Source organism: Lissotriton helveticus, chromosome 1_1 (assembly GCF_964261635.1).
Source record: "Lissotriton helveticus chromosome 1_1, aLisHel1.1, whole genome shotgun sequence".
Classification (NCBI taxonomy): domain Eukaryota; kingdom Metazoa; phylum Chordata; class Amphibia; order Caudata; family Salamandridae; genus Lissotriton; species Lissotriton helveticus.
The window spans coordinates 1,350,251,339-1,350,278,324 of NC_136057.1; the positions used below are offsets into that span (position 1 = coordinate 1,350,251,339).

The window sequence follows — 26,986 nt, forward strand, 5'->3', positions numbered from 1 at the left end:
ATGTCATGTTATGACAACATCTGAAGTAAACGCACTGTACCGTTTCATAGATACTGCCTGCTCAGCCATAACACATACAATGAAAGCGACACTTGAGAGCACACACAGCCTGATCCCAATACACTGCTGTCAGACAGCATACTGCTTTGGGGATCCTATATGATTTATAGAGAAATCCTGAAATGTGTCCATGTTTCTGCATGAAAGCAAAACCCCATATCCTGAATGGTTAGTATGCTGCCTGGTTATCCTATACAATACATAATGAAAATGGCACACAGCCCTAGAATCAGCCGTGTTTCAATACATAAGCTGAAGCTAACACACTGCTCTGTTAGACAGTATACTGCCAGGTTATCCTATACAATATACAATGAATGTGACGTATGGTCCTCTATCAGTCTGTGTTAACACACAAAACCAAATATGCTGCAGTCACATAGGATACTGCCTGGTTATCCTACAGAATATACACTGAAAGTGACACATGGCCCTGAAATCAGTCCTGTTACAACACAAAACCTGAAGCTAACACACTGTACTGTCAGATAATATACTGTCTGGTTAGTCATATAATACATGGTGAAACATGAAAGCACAAAAAAGCTGAATACAACCCAAAGTACTTCTGTGTCACACAACAGTGTCTGGATATGTCATACAAAATGAAAAAACCTTGGTAGCACACAAACCTCTCCCAAATATACTGTGGAGCTATACAGTCTAGTGCCTTGTTATCTGATACTACACATGATAAAAGTGACACTTGGCACCATGCACAATACATACCCAACACACTGCTGTGTCATTCAGTTTACTGCCCGGTTATCCTATCTAATATATTAACAAGGCAATTCACGTGCTCAAATTGGTCTAAGACACCGTCCAAGATGTGCACCATTGCACTCCAATGCCAGACTGCATATTATGAGTTATCTACACAATGAAGTGTGTGCAATCGATGTTACGTGGAGAGAGGCGGGTTGAAGTGGCAGATTCAATAACATTTGCGCGATTCGCCAGATCTCACAGTTAGTTAATTGTGACGAGGAGAGCCGACCCGGGAGCATGATAGGGGAAACGATACCCTTGGGACCTACCTATAGCTCCTCACCGTCTCTCTCCCCACAGCAACCGGAAGCCTGGAGCCACGTCAGTTCCTCATTCTGCCTGCCGGAGGCCGAGACGGGACCCTGTTTCTTTAACTGGGCCGAGTTCTCAGGAGACGCCGGCCCCTTCGATGAAGTCACAGACACGGACGCTGAAAATCCCGGAAGTCAGACACGAGAGGTGTGTTTTACACCCGGAGGAGGCGAGTTTGCAGCAGCGGAGGAGACGAGCGTGCCGAGGAAGAAAGAAGCATTGGAAGACGTAAGGTTACCGAACCCGGAGAGCGGAGGAGGACGCCTGGAGATACCATCCCGAAGTCTGCCAGGGGGCCAACGACATCACGCACCGCCCAACCACGCTTCAGGAGAAGTGTGACTAGCACAGGTACGTTCTCGTATCGCGGGCTGGGTGAGGAGAAAAGGTTTAAAGCTGCCCTGACAACACCGTCTATCCCCTAGCTCTACCCTTCCTGAGCACTACCGGCACCCGAGTATTCTAGAGTTGTGCTGCACCGAGTGACTCCTCACACCCCTTCCCTGAGCACTATAAATATATACACCCCGTCCTAAAAAAATATTTTCTCTTTCTTTGTTTACTTGGTCCAACGAGCTTGGGAGACCCTGGAGAGGCGACGGAGAGGACTTGGAGGGAGCGGGTCCCCAGAGAAAGAACAAGAGACTTCGCTTCCTTACTACAGACCCAGTCCGAGGAGAAACAAATCATTAAAAGCAATAAAACCTCAGTTACCCAAGTTAACTGTCTCCTCTGTTACCTCGGTCCCGCTTACATGAATATATTTAATTTGCAATGTATCCTTTGCTACATCTGACCCCATACACTTATGTATTCAGCCCCAGGGCTCCTATTGCTGAACGCAGTATGCATGTCAAAGATAAAGCCCAGACGATGCCCAGGCTTAAAACATTAGCCATTTAAGCCAACAAGAATATGATCCTCTTTAAAACAGGATCAAAAATTAGAAATAATTGTACCTAAAGGGCACCTGTAGGCATAAAATTGTACTATTGGAATGTGGTGTATTGGTACCTGTAGCAGCTGGAGCAATAGAGTGGGGAGAGCAGAAGATTCATCCTCCTCCTCTACTACAACCCCCCCCGCCCCCCAATGTGGTGCTTGGCAGCCTTGATAAAGGGAATGAATTGTATTCAGATCTGAAGCAGTCTGGATTTGGTGCTGCCTCGGTGGTGGATTGGAGGCCAGTGCAGTTATGATTACACCTTTCACAAGCACCAAAGTCATACCCTAAACCATAGTAGTGCCTAGACGTAATTCAGTTAGTGGTGTGCAACACAAGCCCAAACACTCACGGCTGACTCTGATTTAATGTGAGCAGTATACTTAAGCAAATGTGTTACAATTAAACAATTGTTTTCGTGCAACACTGTGGTCACAATATTCATTATGTACCGTGAAGTGAAGGGTGGAGCAAGTTCGATATTGCTTTGTTCTGGGTCGGGTCGAGTGATAACATTTCTGGGCACCAAAAATAAATATAATTACGGGAGATAACACAATCTAAGTGTCTTCTCTTCTGTTTTGTTATGTACATACATATTTTTTGTAAAATGCTCAAGGGCAGGCTGCTTAGGCTTGGTCAAGTAAATCACAAACCAGGCGACAGAGAACACCCATCATGCAACTGATTCCACCCTGGCTTGGCTAGCATTTTAGAGGCCCGGGCCTGTCAGGTAAAACCCCCAATGCCCCAGAAAGCCCAGTCCACCTCTGAACGATGGAGCAGAAACTATAGACAAAACATAACAAGCATTTGCAATGCAACAGGTTTCGCATTTGCGAGTCTTTGAGCTACTGGCATAGTAAATGAAACACCTTTGATCTATGTGTTGGTTTTGAAAATATATAATTAAGAGGCATTGTCATTTACAATGCCAATAGCTCCACACACAGCAATAAAACGTCTGATCTCCAGGCAGGCACCTGAAACAGAAACCACACACAATTGTAGAGCTGCTGATCTCACTGCCAACACCTACGCAATCCCTGCTATCGCGACGGGAAAACAAAACCATACGGAATGCCAAACCCTCTGATCTCACTGCAGGCACCTAAGCTTGGTTTGCTAACGTATAGAGTAAACAAAAACAAATACAATGGCTGCATGCATATTAAACTCAGTCCTGCCGGCCATTAACAGTGGGGCGCTCGAAAAGGGAAGGCCGTGTCCCGTGCTGGGGTAGACCCTATGTCCATACTGCCAGCTTTTGCCTTATTACCACTTCTCATTACATTTCCTATGAACCCCTCCCTCCTTGTTATGTAAACCCCTAAAATGAGTGTCCTGGTACCACTCCTTTCATTCTACCCTATTCAGCGCTTTGTTATAGTGTCAATGAAGCGCTATGGTATATACTAAAAGCTAAGTATCGGTGGCAGGGGCATGTTAAGGAGGAAGGTATGTAGAGATGTTGCCCCTCACCCCGCAGCCAGAGTCTGTTTACTTTTTACATTACCATAAAAGGATATTCTCATTTATTAACTATGTGTTTGCTACGTTACCTTCAATTTTATTTCACGTTTGCTACAATGTCCCGTGATGAGATTTAATGCATCCGACCTATACGGTTCCCCTTCTGTCTGCTTCTAAATGGCGGGTCCTAAAATTGTGCTATGTGCTTGTACATAAGACTGGATTGAATATAGCGCTTCCCAGTAAACCGGTCCCCTCACGGTGCTCACTTGGTTTTTCAGCCATCTCTCAGGCCAGTTTCTTACTGCAGGTCTCTCCTCTTTCCGTCAGACTGGTAGGGGGTAGCGGTGTTAAAGATTGGCGGAGGAGAGTTAATGGAAAAGGGGGAGAGAAGGAGCGAGAAAAGAGAGAGGGGGAGAGAAACACTCGCAGAGCTGCTGCGCCAGAGGCAGCGGTTCAAAGAGAGAAGTGGAAGAGAACACTCGGGCAATGGCGGTGCCATGAAATAAAAGGAGAGACGGGGTAGAAAGATGGAGAGAAAGGCATACCCTTCTGAGAGGGGCAGAGAAATGGGGGAAGGAGAAGGGGAGAGGAAACTGAATGCAGGGGAATAGAAGAATGAATGACTGTAAGGGGGAGAAGACTGATTGAGGAGTGACGGGAGAAAACGAGGCATTAAAATATAGAGGAAGGGCAGAGACTTTCCCGAAAGGGATTAAACGGCGCACTGAAGTGTCATTGCAAGGGGACGTGTTTCGTGCGCCGGGCTCCTCTCGTGCGTGATAACCCAAGAACGGGGGCCTTAAGAAAATGAGGCGCACAGATTCTAGATAGATGACCCCAATGACCTGTGCCCAGCACCAGAGTGTGAAGAAGCTCTTTTATATTTATGTTGCCCTGTTAAATCCTGGAGTGCCCACTATTGCCGCGACTGAGACGGATTCTCAACATAGGAAAGGTAAAGAGATCTTATAGAGCGCCGCAAGTTCCCCGGGAAGTTTCAGCTTCCCACGCACATGAGGCAGCCAGCTCTGCAAGGCGCAGACCCGCAGTTTCAGCTTTCAAGCCATCGGAGTCTCTCCTGTCCACGCAGGCACAGTGAGCAGGAGACAGGGAGGGACAGGAGATGTGCACGCGTACACATGACCCGTACGCGTGCACATCTCCTATCTTCCGTACTCGTGCACATGTCCTGTCCCCTTTCGGCAAAGAAATCGACAACAATAGATCTCGCCAAGGCGAGAAGCGCATGCGCTGCGCCGCTAGGTGAGACCTTAAAAGTAGCGGTAAAAATATACACCAGAAACTCAGCATTGATCGATTAGCATATTCAAACAATGGGACGGTGTAAACCAAAAAAGGACTTGCACTTGTACAACTAGCACACATTAGATGAAATCAAATGTTCATCTTGCAATTGTTCCACACATTAGCAGTGCACAACGAAGGACCTTGGTCCACTGAGGGCAATAAACATCAACTGGGTGTTAGGGAGGTAAATAACATTTCTGTTGACACTCCAGTGAAGAGCTCTTTTGCACTACTACTACTACTAGAAACTGCAAAATAGAAGACATGGTTTTTCCACTTGGGCTTCGCAAAAATGAAATGCTGGAAGCGCTCCAAGCCCCACCCTCACCGCAAAGCAAAGAATATGGAATTTATCTGTCTGTCCAGAAGAGCAGCTGCCAGACACAGTGGCATCTGGTTCCACCCGAAATACACAGTTATGAGACAAAGGTCTATGCTGTACAATATATTGCTATTCATATTATATTATAATTATAGTCTCTGGCTAATGTTATTTATCTATAAATAAATTATAATCACTTTGCATTTGTCAATATAAATAAATATGTCATATTCCTAGAATTAAACAGTTATTCGGATGCAGAAAAACGGGTTACAGATATAGCTACAAGAGGAACGTTTTAACCAGCACCTTACCACTCAGAATGCCATTTAGAGAGGCCTGGTTCCACAGAAAGCCAACAAGTAAAGAGGATTTGAGGACCGTAACCCAAAGATAAATTATGTGTACCAATCTATGAAGATTGTTACGGGACATAGGGAATGGAAGGGTCAAAGAGGTCCGACAGAGACTGAGCGGTACACATCCAAACCCAATGGTGGAAAGAAACAATCTAAAAATGGAGCCAATGCCCATGCACATTGCCAGCTAATAGAGGTGTCACTATAACCTGTGACTGGAAAGACTTCTTCAGAGAATAACAAGTTGCAAAGACCGAACCCAACACTAGATGTCAGGGGTATGCAGAGGATGAGTAACTAAAGCCACACATGCTATGAACAGATGGGTACACACTCAGGCTCACACAGACCATGGACTGTTGTTGGTCTAAGCGGAGACATAGAAGGCTCACAGTTCAAGCTCATGTCTAAGAAAGCAGATGTAGCTTTTACATTATGAAGCTATAGCTCCAGTCTCAAGCAGGGCTAGTCCTCAAGACAGAGCTATGTCTGAGGTTACACAGATATCACTAGCTCAGAAAAGAGAGCTCTCCGTTACACATATCTCACGCGCTCAGCAGAGTAGTTTGGCAATATGTGCGCCTTGCACTAATGAAGGCGAGAGAGAGGTTCATAGATCAATGTTTAGAAGTATGAACTATTTCCAAGAGGGTTTAAAGGGATCATAACCTGGCACTACTGCACACTTATCAAAATAAGAGTGAGGCACACTTTTCACTATTATTCAAAAGTCAAACTAACTACCATAACATTGTTCTTCCGCAGTAATGTTCTGTTATTAATGCATATTTCTTTAATTCGTACTTATGATCATAAGCCTTAATTTGCCTCAGATGAAAATACATGTTTTACAGAATTTTGCGTTCTCAGGGCACAACTGACACAGATCATCAAAACTAGTTACCTTGAAAGCGATTAACTAATCAGTTGTTAAAGTATCCAACAACAAATACCAGTGCTTATAAACCCTACCAGTAAGCTAGAGTTTGGTGTGGTGAAACACCTTTTCATGGTCTGTAGTGGTTAAAATGAAGAAATACGCATTAATACTAAAGAACAATGAGAGACTTTAAAGGAGCCAGTCAGAAGAGAGGTAAAATACAGTTCTCTTACCCAGCATCTTAAACAATTGTCAGCAGTAATTTCGGAATGTTTGGTTGGTGATATCTGCTTGAGTTTTGAGACGTATTTTGACTTTCAGCAGATGGCCTCGAAGACAGTCGTTTTGGCTTTCTGAACAATAGTCCTTTGTATGCCTCTTTACTATTGTGACAGGCTGTATTTAAATCAGTTGTAGCGTCAAGTTTGGATTTAACTGTGTGCGGACATACAGAGAGTGCTGGTGCGTGAGATTTTAGTTAGAGATCCTTAACATGAGGTATATTCTGCATCACGTCCCCTACAGAGCATGAGTTAATAATCCAAACCCCCTTCGAACAACATTGATGTGGACCTACTGCCCTCCATAGGGCCTCTGCCTTTGCCAGGAGCATCCTTGGGGCCTGAACTGGCACCTGTCGAGCTCAGGTCTTGGGACCCTGACTATAAAACAGAGGGTCGGACTCGCTTACAGGGCAATCAGGCATTGCTGAAGGGCTGGTCTGACAGGTCAGTGGTGTGCTGGTTTTTGGCACGCACACGGACCTCACCGGTCAGGCCCATTTTAGGTCCGCTGGGCCGGTTTTTACTGCTGATTTCTCACATATTAAAACTAACATTTCCTGCAGCAAGCTCAAATACATGCAGTCATCAATACCTTTAAAAAACACTAATGCAGCGTGCCTTTACAAGTTCAAACCTTCTCCAATTTGCCAACATGGACCCATTTTCTAGCTATTTAATTCACTAATGGGGCCACTTTTATTTGGTGCCTAGGCCCATTTTCTGCCATTGTCCGACCCTGCAAAGATACATGAACTCAAGGGGCATGCTTGCTTCACAAATTCTAGTGTGACCCACTGGTACCTATGCCCTGCTCTGGAAAACTCAATTTCACCATACAGTACTCACCCATACCAGCTCTTCCCACTTCCTTCCACCTTCACAGCTCACTACCCTATTCCCAAAAAGCATCTATTTACACAATACCAAGGTCACCCGACAACAACATTAAATCGGGCTCAAGAATAAAATTCAAAGTTCATGGTGTTAAAAGGGGTGTGGTTGTCTGCCTTCCCAGTTAGCTCTGTCCGCCATGTTGGTTGAAGGTCCCTCCGCTGGTAGGTTGGATCTGCACAGAGTCCAGCAGAGGCCGCAGTGCTTGTCCAAAGGGCCTGTGATGGGGAGACATGAGAAAGAGAAAAGTTCAGGACGGACATCTGCATTAAGGTACCAAATTAAAGAAGCATTTGTAATGCAGTAGGTCTTGCATTTGCGAGACTTACAGCTATTGGCTTTGTCAAAAGAAAAACGGGCGCAGTGCTGAAACAAAGCATGGTGCCCGTGCACATAAAGTTATGTGCACATAAAGTTATGTGCATGGCGGCCCGAGAAGCAGGTGCCATGGTAATAAAAACAAGTTAATAAATATGAAAGTGCCATCAGCTGGTCGAGCACTCAGTGCGGTCTCCTAGGGTGGTGGGGGGGGGGGGGGGTTGGTATCTCGTAATGTGGTTGCGTTGTGAGGAAAGTAAAAATTGAAAGTGCCCTCAGCTAAGCGTCGGCTTAAGGGAGGTTGCTTCATCCTTAGGCAAGGCAAAGTAAACATAAAGAAAATAGTCCTTGGAAAACAACAAATCAACACAGGAGAAATAATACACGTACAAGGGGCAGTCGCCATGGGCGTGATAAACACACCAAAGGTGTGACAAATCAGCCAATTCACCACACAAAAGAAACACATTTTTAAATGCCCAGGAAGGAACCAATCATAAGCGATGGGCATGCTCTTATATTTCATATCGGTACCCTGATATAGGTCCAGGGAACATTGTACACTTTCCCTACATCATCTCCCCGTCATTTCATATGAACAACCCTTATACGGACATTACTCCAAATAAGGACAGAATACCTTATAAGGTCATTACGCCTTATAAGGATTGCAGGCTTTTATGGACTAAACCTTTCACCTAGTTCCATGCAGAGGGTGGGTTTTTCCCAATCGATATTGCTAAGATGTCATCCTTAGCACATATGAATAATTTAGGAGTACACTCTCCAGGAGGTACACTTCACCTCTCCCATTGACGCACAAGGTTTAAACCCCAACGTCATCCTCATACTGAACAATGGGTAACATACGCACATAGACTGTATAAATACAGCACCTCTTGCTATCAGTAGTCAGAAGGGAACCAAGGCTTCAAGGCCGACACACTGACTAGAGACGCTGCGGATCCGACATGCAATCGCTCCAGTTGACAGTGGTCAGACTATCCCTTGTGGGGTATCCCAAGTCCAGGACGAAGTCCCACACTCTCACTATTCAGGTAATGGGGTTCAACTAAATCCTAGTTGGATTCTTGGCTCTTAGATTCCTGCCTCTCAGACTCTTAGGCTTAGGCTCTTTTCGCACCTACTCACATGCTAGGTACATTTAGGTACATCTAGACAGGCATCTTAGGAGTACGTACTTTATTTTATAAATGCATGTAATATTCATGTGTGTGTTCATGACTATTGCAAAATCGTAGAACAATACTATTCCTTTTTATTCACTGTACTGCTGGTTCTATATCTCTGCTACTGTGTCTTTGTATATTCGTCGGAAAGTTCCAAAGCAATGTAGTATCTTTTGTTCAAATAAGTTCTTTATTACTTTCTCTTTCACGTAAAGACAAGTCCGGTAGATAAAATCCAGTAGCCTATATATACAAAGAATACTCTACAATTGAATCCTACAGACTTTACTGTTGAGTGCGGAACCACTTTGTGTTCTATGTTGGGTTGGAACTTTTTCCAAAATATGGAGTAGAAAGGGATGTACTCCTTAGTTTCCAGCACCAGTACTCACTTCCCAGATATTACTGGCAAGTGTGGACTGCTTTTGCCTCAACCCTCTGTTCGTCAGTGCATAATAATTAATACAATATTGCATTGCACAACTAGGAGCGAATTCCCCTTGCCTTAGCCAAAGCTTTTTCCATTTTGTATGTTTCCCTGACCAAAATCCACCAATCACTTAAAGAGGGAGGTTTCGAGGAGATCCATGCGCTAGCAATTACATGCCGGACAGCAACTAATAAAATTGAAGATAAGTCACATGAGTCCATGGTTCGCCTTCTTTTAACCTATCATAATTTCTGTAGCTGTAAGGGGTGAATCTATCCCAAATTTCTGACAAAACACTTGGCCACTCTTTTGCCAAAAAGTCCCCAGTTCCAAACAAGCTGCAAACATATGCAGAATGCTAGCCGCATACATACCACATCTAGGAAATTTTGTCCGATCTCCACTCGGGCCCCCCAGAGCCCACTTTGCAATTTTTTTCTGGCGCTTAGTACAGCATACATATATTACGAAATTGCTGTAGTCTCAAATTAACAGGTAAACTGAGTCATCTATAATTTGAAGTGCTTGTTTGATAGAGGTAGGCGTAATCTCCGTCCCCAGAACATTACTCCAACGCGCGACAAGCCTTTCGCAATCACTCGGTCTATAATTATTGAGGCATTTATACATCCACTAAACAGAGATTTTGTCTTTTTCCAGTCCCAATCTCAGCCAATCCCAGATCTCAGCGCTAGATATTGTTGTCAAGGCTCAATGTTTCACAAAGTAATCCCTGACCTGGAGATACTTAAAAAAACATATAATCAGGCAGTTTATAATGGAGCTGCAAGCTCTCAAAAGAAACAAAACCAATATTATCATACAAATCCCCAAGACAGAAGATCTCATATCTAGCCCAGCGTTTACCGACAGCATCTTTAAATACCTCTGGGAACATCGGATTACCCCATAGGGGAAGCTTATCACAGTAAAACGATAAAGTACATCTAGAAGACATTGCACGCCATGTATATAAGCTATCTCGGATAGTCTTAAACCTGACTCTTTTAAAATTATTCGGGTCATTAATTCTATATAAAAACATGCAGCTATCCTCTCCCAATATCAAACAATATCAAACAATGGGAGGCCGTAGCCGTAGGCAGGGGTGCAGGGTGGGGGGGGGAAGGGGGAGGGGTACTACTGTTTTTTCTCCTTTTCTGTTTCTAGGGCCTCTTTTTTCTCATTTGTTTCTTTTGGCGTTCCCTTTCCTTTTCCTCTTCTTCTTCTCTTTCTAGGAACCGAGTAATAGGTTGCTCTCCGTACGTTCTAGTGGTTCAATTTACAAGGGTGGATGTCTTTATAAAGTTTTCCGTTACAGCTGGCATACAGGGTATTGGTGGGCGAAATGTACAGCTTATTGTTTATCCTGATTAATCTGCGCTAGCGCCAACGCCCTGCTTGCAGTAGTCCTGACTGTGAATACCCTGATCTGTGGTAACCCCTTGCTTTGGTATTATTTGATTGTGTGGCACTAGCTCCTGCTCCTTCCTAAAATTTAAAAGAAACCTCTTTAATCCTGGTACCAATATGGTACAGACATTATCCTGAGCTACGACGGGGCATTTGGGAGGCGGACTGTTGCACTCTTATGGCTTGATTGATTTGCTTTTACCGTCTCTGAACTAATGGCCGGCCGTTATGGTTGTAGGCCCGTGATTGTAACTGCTTTACGTAACAAATAAAGGTTTTAAAAAAAAAAAAAAAAAACAATATCAAACAATGGTAGAAATTTTTATGAGCAGGGGTTAGAAGGCTACGAAAGCGCCCAGGAAAAGCTGCCCAATAATACACTTTAAAATCAGGGAAATCAAGGCCTCCTTGATTAAATTGGAGCTTTAGCAAATCTATCACTCGTGGGGCTTTTTCGTACACTCAGATGAAGCTACTTAACACACCCTCAAGTTTCTTAACAAATAACTTTGGGAATCCTCAGAGGAATAGATCGAAATAGATATAAAAATGTGGGTAAAATTTTAATTTCGATTTTATTAGATCTCCCTATGACCCCTATTGGGAGTTTATGCCAATTCTTTAACTGCTTAGCTGTATCTTTCAATAATACTTCGTAATTTAAAGCGAATATCTGATCAATCTGCGCAGAGACTCTAACCCCTAAATAGGTAGCTACAGGGCAGACGCCCACGACAGGTCTTTCAGGCTTAAAGTTAAGAAGTGCTTGTGTTTTTTTAAAACTTAATTTATATCCTGACAGAGAGCCAAACTTGGTTGCTTCGTCCTCAATAAGATTTATCGCCCTAACTGGGTCACTAGTAAAAAAACGCAACGTCATCCGCATAGGCAGTGGCCTTGAGCTTAGTTGCACCTGACACTAATTGAGTAATTTGTAAATTAGATTGCAGTGTACAAATAAATGGCTCAATATTAAGGGCGAACAAAAGAGGAGAAAGAGGACATCCCTCCTGAGTGCCACTTGAAATTGGAAATGTTGGTGAGTGTAAGCCTAATTATGCTAATTTAGCTTGAGGTTTGTTATATAAAGCTAATACCCATTGCCTAAATTGTCCCCTGAATCCGAATGTCGTCAGCGTAGCCCACAAAAAAATCCCGCACTATCGAAAGCCTTTTCGGCGTCCAAGAGAATCATGCCAAGGTTTGTTGACATCTTCCCAGCCCTATCAAAGGCCCCTACTGCCGTATTAACATGGGCTGTAGTATCCCTACCAAGAATGAAACTGTGTTGCTGATCAGATACTAATCCGGGCATTATTGGGCCAGCCAATTAGCCAAGATTTTAGCAAAAATGTTGGCATCAGTATTTATAAGCTAAATCGGCCAATAGGAACCACAATCATCAGGGGGTGTATCCTTCTTCAAGAAGAAAACTATCTTTGTCATATCCCAGGATTCTGGTGTCTTTCCACCTATACATTGTAAAACCAGACTGAATGGAAATATCAAAATATTTTTTAAAACCTTATAGAATTCGACAGGTACTTTTCCCAGAAGGCAAAGTAGATATTGCCAAGCTTATTTCCTCATTCACGAGGTTACCCTCTAATAGAACCAGTTCTTCCTCGCTCACGGCTGGGAGATGACTACCCTGAAGATACTGGTGTATGTCTCTCTCTTCAGGTATTATAGTTTCTGTATATAACTTATAGGGCCTGATTCTGATGCGGGTTGGAAAGCTTCCCGACTGAATTGGTTTGGAAATTGTTTCCGACCCACTCGGATCGGGAGAGTCCGACGGAGTACAATGCATCCAGATACGATTTGGTTGGACTCCCATTGACTTCAATGGGAGCATATGTTCCTAACCGCATCATAATTGGGCCCTGGGTCGGGAAGACACGTTTCCGATCCGATTTGGAAGGCGAAAATGCCATTAGGAGACCTTCCTAACCGCATAAGAATCAGGCCCTAGGTGGGAATGCTTTCCTAACCGCATCAGAATCAGGCCCTTGGTAGTACATAAAAAACTGTTCTAGGATTACTTGTGGATGTGTATGTAGAGTCCCGTTTTCCCCTTTTATGGATTTTATTTGAATTTTAGCCCTTTTGTCTGCCATCTTATAGGCCAGAACCCTACTTATTTGTTCCCCGTATTAATATTGCGAAAGCTGATGCTTGTTGTATACAACAAAAAACACAGTTGATGGATAGAATGTAGAACAATGTCATACATTCACCCCAGTACAAGGATCTGGGCCTAAATCCATCGTTTTTTTGCACTCCACAGCACCCTGGGTTAGACACTGGCTATATGCAAATCAGCTCTGACCCTGTGCCTCACGGGAACGGTCCAGTCCGAACTACCAAGCCATGTCTTTCCCAGACCGGAATCAAGCATCCAAGGACCGGTTTCTATCAGCCTTCATCAGCCTGGATAGCTTGACTCCATTGGTGTGGAGAGCCTGGGACTCACGTCTGAGCATCCTCAGCACACTCAGTGTGAAATTGCAAAAAACACAGTTGAAGGACAGAATGTAGAACAATGTCATACATTCACCCCAGTACAAGGGTCAGACTGATTTGCATATAGCCATGTCTGAACTGGGGTGGCAGAGTGGGCTAAAGAACGGTGATGGATCAAACCCAGATCTTTTGACTGGGAGTGAGTGTTTGATTGGTTCAGATGCACTGTGATGGCTTTTTAACTTTCACTGTTCGGGCCCCCACTCACTTAGAAGTGCATCCCTGTCTTCAGGTGTATGCCCGCCCTCCACCAAACACGGTTTCTGGAGGGCGACGACTGGCAGATGATGAAGCATGGCACCTGGTGGTGTGTAATGCCAGTCTATCACTTTTTGTGAGATGCCTCACTTTCACAAGGCACCTCATTGAGAATCTAATTTGGTCTCTAACTGGGAGCGGTCTCTATTGTGTGTACTACATTTGATTGGAGGCTGACCGTCTTCCACTACCCTACTGCCTCTTGTTCCCTCCTCAGGCTACTGCCTGGGAAAGTTTGTGTTCTCCTTCATTGTATCCTAAACTGTCAGCGGGGAGGCTGACCCCATATTCTCTGTAAATAAAGCTCGGGGGGTTGGGGGATGGTGGGGGGGTGGCCAAGATGGCGAGCGGGTAAGACCTGTCTTACCGAGTCTCGCCGCTCCCCCACAGACTGCAACAGAGGAAGAGGCAGTTACTCTGCCCAGATTGCTCCTGTGACACCCTGAATTTCGGAGCTGGGGGCTCGCCTGCGGAAGAGAGTGGACACCGGATGGCCGCGAGGCAGGCACAGAAGATGGCGGCGTGCCCCGGGTGCCGCTGCGGCCGTGAATTAGGCGGACTCAATACTTGGGCAATCAACGCCTGGGAGCCCAGCGGTGCCCAGTGGAAGCCAGCGAGGGGTGTAAGTGGAACAAAAGGCAGGGAGCAAGCAGTGAGGCCAGGATTCTGGCCCGTCACTGGGACTGCAGGAGTTCAAGGCGGCGTGACTGCAGAGACAGAGCGGCGGGGCCCAGTGGGGCCTAGAAAGCTGAAACTGCAGCGGGTGCCCACGAGCTGGGTTGAAGGAGCGGGGAGCTGCACCGCTGTCCCCTTACCTCCCTGTACATTGGCCAGAGGAATCCGCTGGCGGGGAAGGACTGAGGCGGTGAGCCGGACGGCAACGGGAGCACAGGACCGGATGGCGAGTCCAGCAGCATGCTCGCAGAGGAAAGTGCATGCGAGAATCCGGACTGCCCACGTGTGCGGTAGACGGAAGGGGGGACACGGATGGGCCGACCGGGCCTGGCAGAGGTGAGAGCGAGCAGTGATCTGGAGACCGACCTCGTGGACAGGCCACGCCGCCGAAACAGAGACCCAGGTGAGGCGCGGACCCAGAGCTGCTGCGCGGACGGGAACCAGAGCGACGGAGGCCTGGGGAAACAAGCAGAGAGGTCTTAGTGAGCGAGAGGAGTGCCCTGGTAGAGCGAAGCGTCCAGGCCTTTGGAGAGGCCAATTGCAGTAAGACCCAGCCAGGAGGAGAGGTCAAGACCGCGGCTCGATCTGAGAGCCAGGCATGGACAGCGGAAGAGCAGGGCCTCAACAAGAACCCCCTGGGTTGTCAACGAGGGGCACAGCATTGAAGCTAAGGGGATACCATTGCAGGAGCAAGATAGCACTATCCTGACGCAGCTGAAGGCAGTGCTTAGGGGCTGAGCAAGGCACAACATAAGGCCACCAGCTCCGCACCAACGGACAGAGGAGGAGTGGAGAAGGGGCACCACTGAGGCAGAGCACGCAAGCGCAGAACTGGCATGTCCTCGCTGCGAGGGAAGAAGGACCGGATGCTGAAGGGCATGCTGACCAAACCCCCGCAATCCGGCAGGGGGAGGGCTGACTGTCTCCGTCCAGGCAGGCGGAAAGTGCGGAGGCCCCGATCACCCGTTCTTTCCTAGTGTACGACACCCAGCTGATCCTCTCCCTCACCAACGACCCCGCCACTGCCAGAACCAAACTACACGAAGGGATGAAAGACGTCGCCGAGTGGATGAAGAACAGCTGCCTGAAACTGAACTCAGACAAGACGGAAGTCGTCATCCTGGGATCATCACCCTCCGCCTGGGACGACTCCTGGTGGCCCCCTGCCCTGGGCACTACTCCCAAACCAACAGACCACGCACGTAGCCTGGGCTTCATCCTGGACTCCTCCCTCTCGATGACCAGACAAGTCAACGCCGTCTCATCATCGTGCTTCAACACCCTGTGCATGCTCCGAAAGATCTTCTGGTGGATCCCCACCGAAACCAGGAAGACGGTCACCCAGGCACTCATCACCAGCCGACTGGACTACGGAAACAGCCTCTACGCCGGAACCACAGCCAAACTTCAGAAAAGACTCCAACGCATCCAGAACGCCTCCGCACGACTCGTCCTGGACGTCCCCCGACACAGCCACATCTCCGGACACCTGAGAGACCTGCACTGGTTCCCCGTCAGCAAGAGGATCACGTTCAGACTCCTCACCCATGCACACAAGGCTCTCCACGACCTGGCCCCAGGTACCTCCACAACCGCCTGACCTTCTACACTCCCACCCGCCTGCTACGATCGACCAGCCTCGCCCTCGTCGCCGTTCCACGCATCAGCAGAGCCACCACCGGAGGAAGATCCTTCTCCTACCTGTCAGCCAAGACATGGAACTCCCTCCCCATCCACCTCCGGCTAACCCAGGACCATCTCTCCTTTAGGAAGCAACTCAAGACCTGGCTTTTCGAGCAGTAGCGGACCCCTCTCCCCCAGCGCCTTGAGACCCCTCCGGGTGAGTAGTGCGCTATACAAATGTTATGATTGATTGAATGACACTGTTTAATATCCTACGGGATGACTTCCAGGCCCTGAAGAGAGACCTCGCAGGGGAGGTGAAGGAAATCTGGCAGGACGTGGACGCGGTTGGAGAACGCGTAGCTATCATGGAGGACCAGGACCAGGTCAGAGGGGAGAAAATAGAACAGCTCCAACAGGAAGTGCTGCGACTGCGGGATAAGCAGATTGACCTCCAAGCACAAGAAGAAGACCTGGAGGATCACTCCAGGTGGAACAACATACGCGTGAGGTGAGTTCCTCCGGACGAAGAGGGATTGGACATGGTTCACTATCTACAGGGACTGTTCCGACACATACTGGGGGTCCCTGAGGATTTTGACATTCAAATAGATCGGGAACATACAGTGGGGCTGCGGAGGAGGGCGCCCATCCCTCCACCTGACATCCTGGCCTTTCTACCGAGGTTCCCACTCACGGAGCGTATACTGAAGAAAACCAGAGCGAAACACCCACTTGTAGGAAGGTGGAATCTGACTATATGGTTACCCCCATTTTTTTCTGGTGTTTTGCTGGTTCTCGACTTAGTTGGCCTGGGACCCTACTATTCAGGGCCCCAGACTATCTGCTTTCTCTATAAAATGGACTCCATGTACTTTAGGTACATACCAGATTGGTTACTGGGTCACCCTTGTGAGCCCCTGTATAGTGTACCATAGGTACCCAGGGCATAGGTGCACCTTGGGCCTACCAGGGGCTGCAGCAAGTATTGTGCCACCCCTGGTTTGCTTTCCAAACTGACACCAAAGGTCTGTTCACACAGCCTGGGTAAGGTGGTGTAATTACCCCTTACTTAGATATAGTGTACCTATATCTACCTTTACATATTCACCTATAAGCCACTCCAATGGTAGGCCTCGACAATCCTGGAGGCAGAGTGCTTGGTTTTATGTGAGAGGGTGCCCTAGCATGAGCTGAGCCCCTCTGCAGCTTTGGGAACCATCTCCTTATAGCTGTTCTATGATATAGCCATACCATATACTCTGAAGTGCATTATAATCCTCGCGGTTAATGCTAAATTTGGTTTGGCTTTATCAAAACATGTCGTGCAAGGTGTCAAACACTTGGAATACTACCCCCGCCCCGCCAATTCTGGCGGCGGGGGTAGCATTCCACCCTCCTAGAGGGAAAAGACATGTAGCTTACTGCTTTACCCGGTTAAAGTTAAACAGAGCCTCAGCATCACAAAATGGATGCTGCTGCCACAGACACGAGTCTGACCTCCTGTTGCTGGACGAAACTCCGGCAGGGGAGGCCTGGGCAATAGGTTTCCTGTCCAGGGAGGTGCTGGCACCTCCCTAGACAGGGGTTCTGTATATTGGGGCATGGAGGGCTGCATTCAGTGAATGCATCTGGACACTGCCTGGGGCACACAAGGTGCTCCATGCATAGCCCGGTTTAAACCAGTTGCTGGGGCACTCCAGCCCCAGCTCTGGCGCGAAACTGGACAAAGGGAAAGTGGTGTATAGGAGCTGTGTCCCTGGCAGTTTAGATTATCCTGGACGAATCTTTGAAAGACATATCTTGGACCTTCGACATTCCATTCTGACTGGAAGACGGAAGACATCTCCCTTTTGGTCAAGGAGTGAACACCCTGTGCAAACAGGCACCAACAGCAACTTCGCCGGTCGGCATTTCAAGGCTCCAGTCGGAACCCGAAGACTCTGCGACTCAAGAACTGGACTTCCAGAATTCTCTGACCCCGATCCGCATCCACAGCAAAGCTGAGACCCGTGGCGGACACGAGAGACGTGGGCCCGGACGCCATGGACATCCTGCATTTTGCTACCTGCACTCCTTTCTTGAAGCCTCAGTAAGTTGTGCATTGGGGTACGAGAAGCCCCAGCCCCAGCCCCGAGCACCATTTGCACCGAAGTCCAGGACCCCACACTCCGCGAGTGTCCCGTGGGTCCCGCCTTTGCATTTGGGCTCGACGTGTCTTCCCGGTTCCTTGTCCGTTGGCTAGTGAGCCCCCTGAAGACGCCATCTTGAATTTACTTTGCTTTCCTGGTTGCTCCAGGCTTGATCCAGCTTCCCTGAAAAGGAGAAGCGCCACAGACCTTGCTGGTCTGCAACAGAGCCAATCTCGACATCCTGCGTGGGTTGCGGTTGCCAAGGCTTGTTGGGTCCAATCCGGATAACGACACCGCAGTCATCTAGATCCATCGTGGGACAGGCATCTTTTTCTCGGCGATCTGTGTTCTCTGGATCCTCGGTGAAAATCACTGGCACATTTCGTATTATCAATCCATTTGAGATAGTTCCTGAACGTAGATGTTGTATTAAATAGTGACCATGAAGGTCTGTTCTTACTTGTTTCTTTTTTAGTCGGATTAGTTTTTCGGATTCATTATCCAATTTATAAGAAGGGTTATAGTTTCATCGAAACTAAGTGCAGCCGGGACCTCATGGTCCTGACTGTAGAGACAGCACAACGTCTTTAAAGGAACAACTCATAGATTCGAGAAATTGGAATCAGAAATCAAAACAAACCAACTCATCACAGATTCAAAAGCTTTATTGGACAAAGTTGAAAAAGACATCTTGGAATTTAAAGACTATACAATAAACCAAAAAGAGACTACATTCGAAAAGGACAAAAAGAGCTTCTCCCTGGAAAAGGCTTATACATATTTACAGCAGGATTTTTACACACGAACCGATTCAAGGCGTTACTTAATAGACCACCAAGGTAGATCTAGACACAACTTCATTACCTTTTCGGACACATCATCGTCATCAAGTGGTAGCGAAATGGACAATAGTAATTACAGGACTGGATTCAATAGAAGAGGCAATTTCCAACAACATTTTCAGTCAAATCCTCAAGCCCAACAACAGCCTTTTTTAGGGAGGGGCCAACAAAAAACACGCGGGAAAGCAAGATTCAACGATCCACCATGGGAGATATCCACTCGAACACGGACATACAGAAACTAAAGGAAACTTCAATACATAACTTGTCATCAAAAATTTTAACAACTACAGAAATAAGTGTTCCTAGAAGATTGACCAATTTTTTACTAATGAAAATAGAATTCATTGAGTTCTGTAGAAAGATCAGATTAACCACCTTCTTCTCAGGACAACAACCATTAGAAATCATGGAAACCACTGGTCTAAAAAGACCCTCAAATTTTTGTCCCCCGACCAGCAAAATACCAATAGAGGTTGCCACTTTTGAAAAGACAATTTTATCGGAAATAACAGCACAAGAGAAAAAAAGACAAGGCTTCATTAAATACAACTTGACAAAACCACAAAAGGAGGCCTTATTGAGTCTCAAAAATGACCATTCCATAGTCATAAAACAAGCCGATAAAGGTGGATCAATAGTGGTGTGGGGAACTTCGGAATACACAACAGAAGTAACCCGACAGCTTTCAGATGAACAAGCCGATAAAGGCGGATCAATAGTGGTGTGGGGAACTTCGGAATACACAACAGAAGTAATCCGACAGCTTTCAGATGAACAATGTTACAAGAAAATCTCAAAAGACCCGACCTGGGAATTACAAGGCGAACTCTTCAGAATCTTACAAATTGGTTTCGAAAACGGTTTTCTTGGAAAAAAGGAACATGCTTATTTACAAAACAAACACCCAAGAACGCCAATTTTTTACGTCTTGCCAAAGGTCCACAAGGACGAACATAAACCACCTGGACGACCAATCGTCTCAGGATGTGAATCCTTATTTGAGCCAATCTCAAAATTCGTGGACTTCTTCTTAAAACCCTGGATGACCGAAGTTAAATCATACATCAAGGATACAACTGATTTCATCAATAAACTCGAATTGCTGGAATTTGATGAACAGAATGATCTTTTGGTTAGTATGGACGTAACATCTCTCTATACCCAGATCCCCCAAGAGGAAGGCCTGGCAGTATTAGAATTATACTTAGACAAACGACAAAGACCAATGAAAATACCCACGAGTTTCATTTTGGAGTTAGCTCGTATGGCCTTAAAAAGAAACTACTTTAAGTTTAAAGATGATTTCTACTACCAGATAAAGGGAGTGGCGATGGGGTGCCCCTTTGCCCCAGAGCTAGCTGTGCTGTTTATGTCTCAATATGAAGAGAAATTTGTCTACCAAAATAACCCTTTCCATCAATATATCGGTGTTGGGTCCGATATATTGATGATGTCTTCCTGATATGGAAAGGCTCTGAAGGCCAGCTACACAGATCTCATGAATGGTAGAATAACCAAACAGAGGACATAAAATTCAGTATCAATTTCTCAAAAGAAAAGTTGGCATTTTTGGATGTTGAAATATATCCCTCAGAAGGAAGTCTAAAAACAACGCTCTATAAGAAGAAAACAGATAGAAACAAATCACTCCATTACACCAGCAACCATCCGCGCAGTTTAAAAGACAACCTACCGGTGGGCCAATTTTTGAGAATTAGGCGCAATTGCTCATTTAAAGATGAATTTTTCTTTCATGCCAGCAAATTGAAAGACAACCTACTTGCCAGAGGTTACCCCAAAAAAATGCTGAAAAGGGCAATAAAGAGAGCTTGGTGGACCCCCCGAGAGGTACTATTAGAACCAAAACAAAAGAAACCCATGGAGCGGATTGTGTGTGTTTCCACATACTGCTCAACATCAAACTGGCTCAAAAAACAAATAAAAAACAACTGGCATCTAGTTCTAGAGTTGGATGAAAAACTGAATGAAACCCCTCTTTTTGCCTTTAAAAGAGATAAGAGTATTGCGAACCAAGTTATACGAGCTGCCCTTCCAAAAGAGCGGATACCAACAATACGTGATTTCCTGAATTTGCCCCGGATAAAAGGCCCCCACAAATGTGGCACCTGCCTCTGTTGCAACTCGACAATAGAAGGAGATTTGTTCGGCCATAAAGGGGTCTTCTGGAAGCATGAAAGCTTCACGAATTGTAAATCAAAAAATGTCATCTATGCAATCCTGTGCCCATGTAAAAAAAATCTACATTGGAAAAACGAGCCAGGAGGTAAGACATCGAATATCTCAACACAAATCAAGGATCAGAAAAAATGTACATACGGCTCCCCTTGTAAATCACTGGCACATGCATACTCATACAGAACAAGAACTACAGTGGACTATAATTTCGAAGGTGGAACAGGATGCCAGAGGAGGAGACCTGGAAGCGAAACTGTCAAAACGAGAAGCAATGCTTATCATCAAATTCAACACGACCATTGACGGACTTCACGAGCTGTAAGAGATCTTCAACCTGTAGTGTATGAAAAATCCCTTCTTGCCTCATATCATCATAAGATGCGTCACAAATATTTCATATAAACTACAAACAGCTTAGATGCGGACGTCACAATTTTCATGTAAAGCCTTTCGGCACAACTACCGGCACGCACTAATTCAATCACTTGCACAATATATTTTTTTGAAACAATTGTCAGCAATGATCATACGGGCAAAAGTGGCTTTAAAGAGTCGATCTATCGACTAGAAGCGGCGAACACAACAACCGAACTACATGCCCCAGAATTCTTTGACTAACAAATATCGCGAGACCAAAAGCAGCAGATCCAACGGCTTCTCTAAACAGACTACATGGAGAGAGACGAACAACAAGCTAGCTGACTGAGACACAAGGTAAATACCCAATTTAGATCAATTTCGAGACTTCATGCGAACGAGGGTTATTAATATAATACCGCAGTTCGAGGTACGCACTGCAGAACTGTCGGTTTTAAACTAAAATCTACCAGCTCACCATGCGATGCGAAGGAAGGCTATTAAATACAAGACCGCCACTCGAGCATTGCCCTTGTACAATTGTCAATTTAAAATTGAATTCACTGGCACACGATCCCTATACCAACTGGTCAAGAAACATGACACTGCTCCCGTTTACTTTCCAGTTTGAAACCGGACGTGCTCGCTTCAAACCTTAAAGCGACTACAATAACGAGGCAACCAGGGTAGGAACAGTAAATGTTTTGTTCATGGCAATCCGGCAGACTACGAATGTACCGCAGAAACAGATACCACAAAGCAGTGTCTTTTTACTTTTTTAGGCACTCCCAGGTCCAAGCTCCAAGTGTTCGAATTATTGAAGTCCCACACCGAAAAACAGCATTCACAATTCTAAAGTAAGGAAAAAGCCAGCTTCTAAGTAACACACTGCACATATGCTTCTAGACAGACATGCTTTTATCCATTTATCCTTTCTTTATGATTTTCTAGAGTATGAATGTGATTATGAAGAATAATAAGAAAAGATGTGAACCTTAAGGTAAGAGGGCTAACGCCCCCGCCCTAGAGATAGAAGGGTTACTATTTCTCCTTATAACACAATAAGACAAAGCCTTTATTATGTTTTTCAGAACCAATTGAGGTCCTGAAGAGAGTTCCTCCTCCAAGGAACTCGAAACGCGTCGACCACCACCGTGCTAGGCCAATCATTTTCAAAAAAACCCGATAACAGATTTTGAATTTATTTTTTTATTCAGGTGGCCTACTGTATAAATTAGCAAGTGTTTCATTGTAAATACTTTCCAAGTGTAACATTTGACTAAACACCAGTTGTGTAGAACACAGTTATTTATACTTGTTTTGATTTGCTTTTCTCCTTTCTTTCACCCTGCCTTTTTTCTCCAATTTGTTTCACAACGTATGTATGAATTTGACTGAGGTTTTATGAGTGAATGCTTGACTGAATGTGAATCATAAGTGGGTGTAAATATTGTCAAGAAGGATTCTTTTCCTTTTTTTCTCTCCTGTGTATTGAATTTCTAAATCTTTTGATAATGAAGGAAAGTTGCCGTTTAAATAATGTTGTGTGACTTTGTATTGGAAATAAATAGATTAACTCAATAAGTAATTGGTTTGAAGAACTAGTTTTATTTCTGTTCTTCTTGTTGCATTTGTAGTTAGAAGTAAAATTGCAGTATTGGCAATTGTGGTCGTTTCTTAAAGATAGGTTCAGGCCAGGTTGGGGGGGGGAGTGTAAGCCATTCCACGAGGCTGGGGGGATATGGTGGTTGGATTGGGTGGACACGTGGCGGCGCATACACAGGGACAGACGAGAGTATACATTCCCTTCTGCCGTACACAAATCCTTTTCTAGACTGGACTACATTTTTGTTCCTTGGGAAGTGGTGGGAAGGGTCGAGTCGGCTGCGATCCTCCCGGGAGGCCTCTCCGATCATTCACCTATTTCCGTAGACCTCCGAGTGGGCAGGGGCAGGTATCCATTTCGTTGGCGCCTGTCAGTGTGGCACTTGCAGCAGGAAGAGTATGGGAGGCATAGGAGTGAGGCAATAGCTGATTACTTCGTCAGGAATGTTGGCTACGTCTCTAGCGCTGGGACGTTATGGGAAGCACGCTACGGGGGGTAGATATAGCTTAGTGTGTCGCGGCTAGAAAGCAGTGTAGAGCAGATCTGGGGCGGGCAGAGGCGGAGATTGAGGTACTAGAACGGCGGAGTCGGGTATCTGACGGGAGCCGGGGGGGTAGGTCAGCTCCTCCTGGCGCAACAGGCGTATGCAGCCCTCCAGTCAGATGAGGCACAGCAGGTCTGGCTCGCAACGCGCAGCAGAATATGTCAGTGGGGGGATAAGTCCGTCAAAATGCTGCTTCGGCTCAGTCAAGGGGCCTTTCATGCGCAGACTCTACCTGGGATACTTGATGGAACGGGTGCCCCACTCACAGATCCCCGGGAACTCGCGGAGAGCTTCCCTGTATATTATGCTGACCTATATGCCCCGAGGGAGTGCCGGCCGGAATACATGGTGGATAAGTTCATAGCCGACTTGCCTCCCAAGGCTGTGTCGGACGAGCTGCTGGAGCGATTGGAGCTTCCCCTGACAGATGAGGAACTGGGTACGGCCCTGGGTGAACTCAACTCGGGGAAAGCCCCGGGTCCGAATGGATTCCCCAGTGAGTTCTTCAAGAAATATAATTTACAGCTGGCTTCTCACTTTCGGGCGGCATTGGAGGAGGCAAGGGAGCGGGGCAGACTCCCCCCAGCATGCAGAAGTAGTGGTCTTTCACAAGCAGGGTCATTCCCCGGAACAGCATGCTTCCTATCGCCCGATCTCCCTCTTAAATGTAGAGGTCAAGGTTCTGGCCAAGGCGCTGGCTAACAGACTCCTCCCCCATATTGCGACGCTTGTACACCTGGATCAGGCCGGCTTCATGCCCCAAAGGGCGACTAGGCATAATATCCGATGGGCGCATGTGGCGGTAGAGGCGAATCGAGGCACGGGGACGCGGGCAGCGCTGCTCCTTGCGGACATAGACAGGGCGTTTGACTCGCTGAGCTGGATCTATCTGTTCGCACTGTTGCCGCGGCCTAATCTGGGACCTTGCTTCTTATCCTATCTATGTCTTCTTTACACGGATCTGACGGCATCGGTGCGGGTGGCGGGAGCGACTTCATCCTCCTTTCCAATTCGGCGCGGTACGCGGCCTAATCTGGGACCTTGCTTCTTATCCTATCTATGTCTTCTTTACACGGATCTGACGGCATCGGTGCGGGTGGCGGGAGCGACTTCATCCTCCTTTCCAATTCGGCGCGGTACTCGGCAGGGCTGCCGCCTCTCACCCAACCTATTCGCCTTGGCTATGGAGCCGCTGGCGGCGTGGGTGCGCATGGATGCGCAATTGAGCGGTTTTGAGTGGGCACAGGGGCCGTCCAATAGGATCGCGCTGTATGCGGACGATGTCCTCTTTTTCCTTACAGATCTTGACAGGTCGGGCCCCTTCTGCAAATAATGCAGATCTTTGGCGAGTCCTCGGGGCTCTACATGAATCCTCGCAAGTCCACATTGTGGGTGCTGGGGGAGCAGACACAGGTAGGTGATTGGGCAACCGCATTACAGGTAGCTGTGGGGGGGGTCTCAAGTATTTGGGGGGTTTTCTGTCGGAGATCCCGGCCGTATCATGGGAACGGAATCTGGTGCCGGTATGGGAGCGAGTTCGGGCAGATCTCAAAGTCTGGTCACGTTTGCCGCTTACTATTTATGGACGATTGGCGTCTATTATATCAGCTGCAAAATCACCCGTATCCTATACCGCCCAGTTGGTTCCTGCAGGTGAACTCCGCCTTGGGGCAATTTTTGTGGGGGGGTGGTGCGTGTGGCTATACGCACATGTTTTCTCTCCACGTACTGTGGCGGGTTAGCGACTTCTGACATCCTCTCCTATTACCAGGCCTCCCACCTTTTTGTCCTGAACGAGTGGTGGTATGGTGATAGGAGGGATCCGTCATATGCCATGGAATGTTACCCGATGGGTTCACATACACTTCATACCATTCTGTATACAGCATCGATACGGAGTGCGCTACCAGGTGCCACCCAGCTGGTGTTTCGCATCTGGCGGCAGGCTTTGCGCCGGATGGGGTGGTGGAATACTCTGACCGGAGAAACCCCTCTATGGCACAATGGGCGGCTGCCCGGTCTGGCGGTGCTGCAGGGCTTTAGGGGATGGGACAATATAGGTATCTCGACCTTGGGAGATGTTCTGAGGGGTACCACTCTTAAGTACTTTCAGGAACTGCGGGAAGAATTTGAAATGCCTCGCTCCCAGTTCTTTAGATGCCTCCAGTTTCGTCATGCAATATCACCCAGTCTGGAGGGGCTAGAGGCCCTCCCCGAATTCAGTCCGTTGGAAGCGAGATTATTCATGGGGGACTTAGAGACAAAGAAAATATCCTGCATTTATCAGGCGCTAGTCACTCACTGCTCTTCTAGGCTGCAGAGGCTCTGGGAGCTGTGGGAGGAGGATGTGGGCGAGCTGGAGGAGGAAGACTGGAGGGAGGCTCTGGCCGCCCCCAGGGGTGCGGCCATAGCAATGCATCACCGCCTTATTCAATTTAAATATTTACACAGAGTATACACTTTACCAGGGTTCGGCTGTGGAGGGCTGGGTTGATTGCCTCACCGGTCTGTCTCCGTTGTAACAGGGAGGATGGGACGTTTCTGCATACAGTGTGGAGCTGCGAATCCCTGAATCGGTTTTGGAGGGGGGTCCTGGCCTGCATGTCTGAGGTGTTGGGATGGGAGCTTCGCCGTACGCCGCAGTTTGCCCTGCTACATGTTATGGAAGGGGTGGGGGGTAACCTTTACAAGAGACACCTGATGCTACTTGCCCTTACATTGGCCAAAAGAGACATTGCTAAAGGGTGGAAGGATACACAAGCCCAGTCTGTGGTTGTTTGGAAAAAGGGGTTAGATTTTTGTATGGGGTTGGAGCAGCCGATCTTTGTGGCCAGGGGATGCCCGCGGAAACATTATAAAATCTGGAAGCGCTGGGTGGATTATAGGGGCCTGTGGCTTGAACCTCTGATGGAGCGGGATGATCTTCCTGGGATGGTATGATGGGCGCAGATAGACATGGGGAGGGAGGCATGGGGGCCTGGGAGGAGGGTGTGCATATACTGCGACTATGTGTTTACATATGCTCTTTTCACTGCTAGTGGGTAGAACCTAGTGGGTTTGTGCGACTCGGGGGGAAGGAGTTGGGGGGGGGGGGGAGTTGGGGGGGCAGGGAAGGGGGGGGGGGGTTCCAGTTTCATGTGATTCTCCTGTAGCCTGTTTGTATTTGCATAAGAAAAGTCGATTGCCATTCAGATGATGTATTGTGTTTTTGACCTGCAGTTATCCCTGGGATGCAGAGCCCTGCATAATATTTGCAATCTGACAATA

General features: G+C 46.9%; 1 protein-coding gene across 1 annotated transcript in view; it reads right to left on the minus strand.

Moving 5' to 3' along the window:
- Positions 1-6,407: 6,407 nt before the first annotated feature.
- The window catches only part of DESI1 (desumoylating isopeptidase 1), an 80,279-nt gene continuing 59,700 nt past the window's right edge, over positions 6,408-26,986 (minus strand). The window contains exon 6 of the mRNA XM_078683201.1: positions 6,408-7,824. Coding sequence (XP_078539327.1) covers positions 7,731-7,824 — 94 coding nt within the window. The 3' untranslated portion in view covers positions 6,408-7,730. The remainder of the gene's footprint in view (positions 7,825-26,986) is intronic.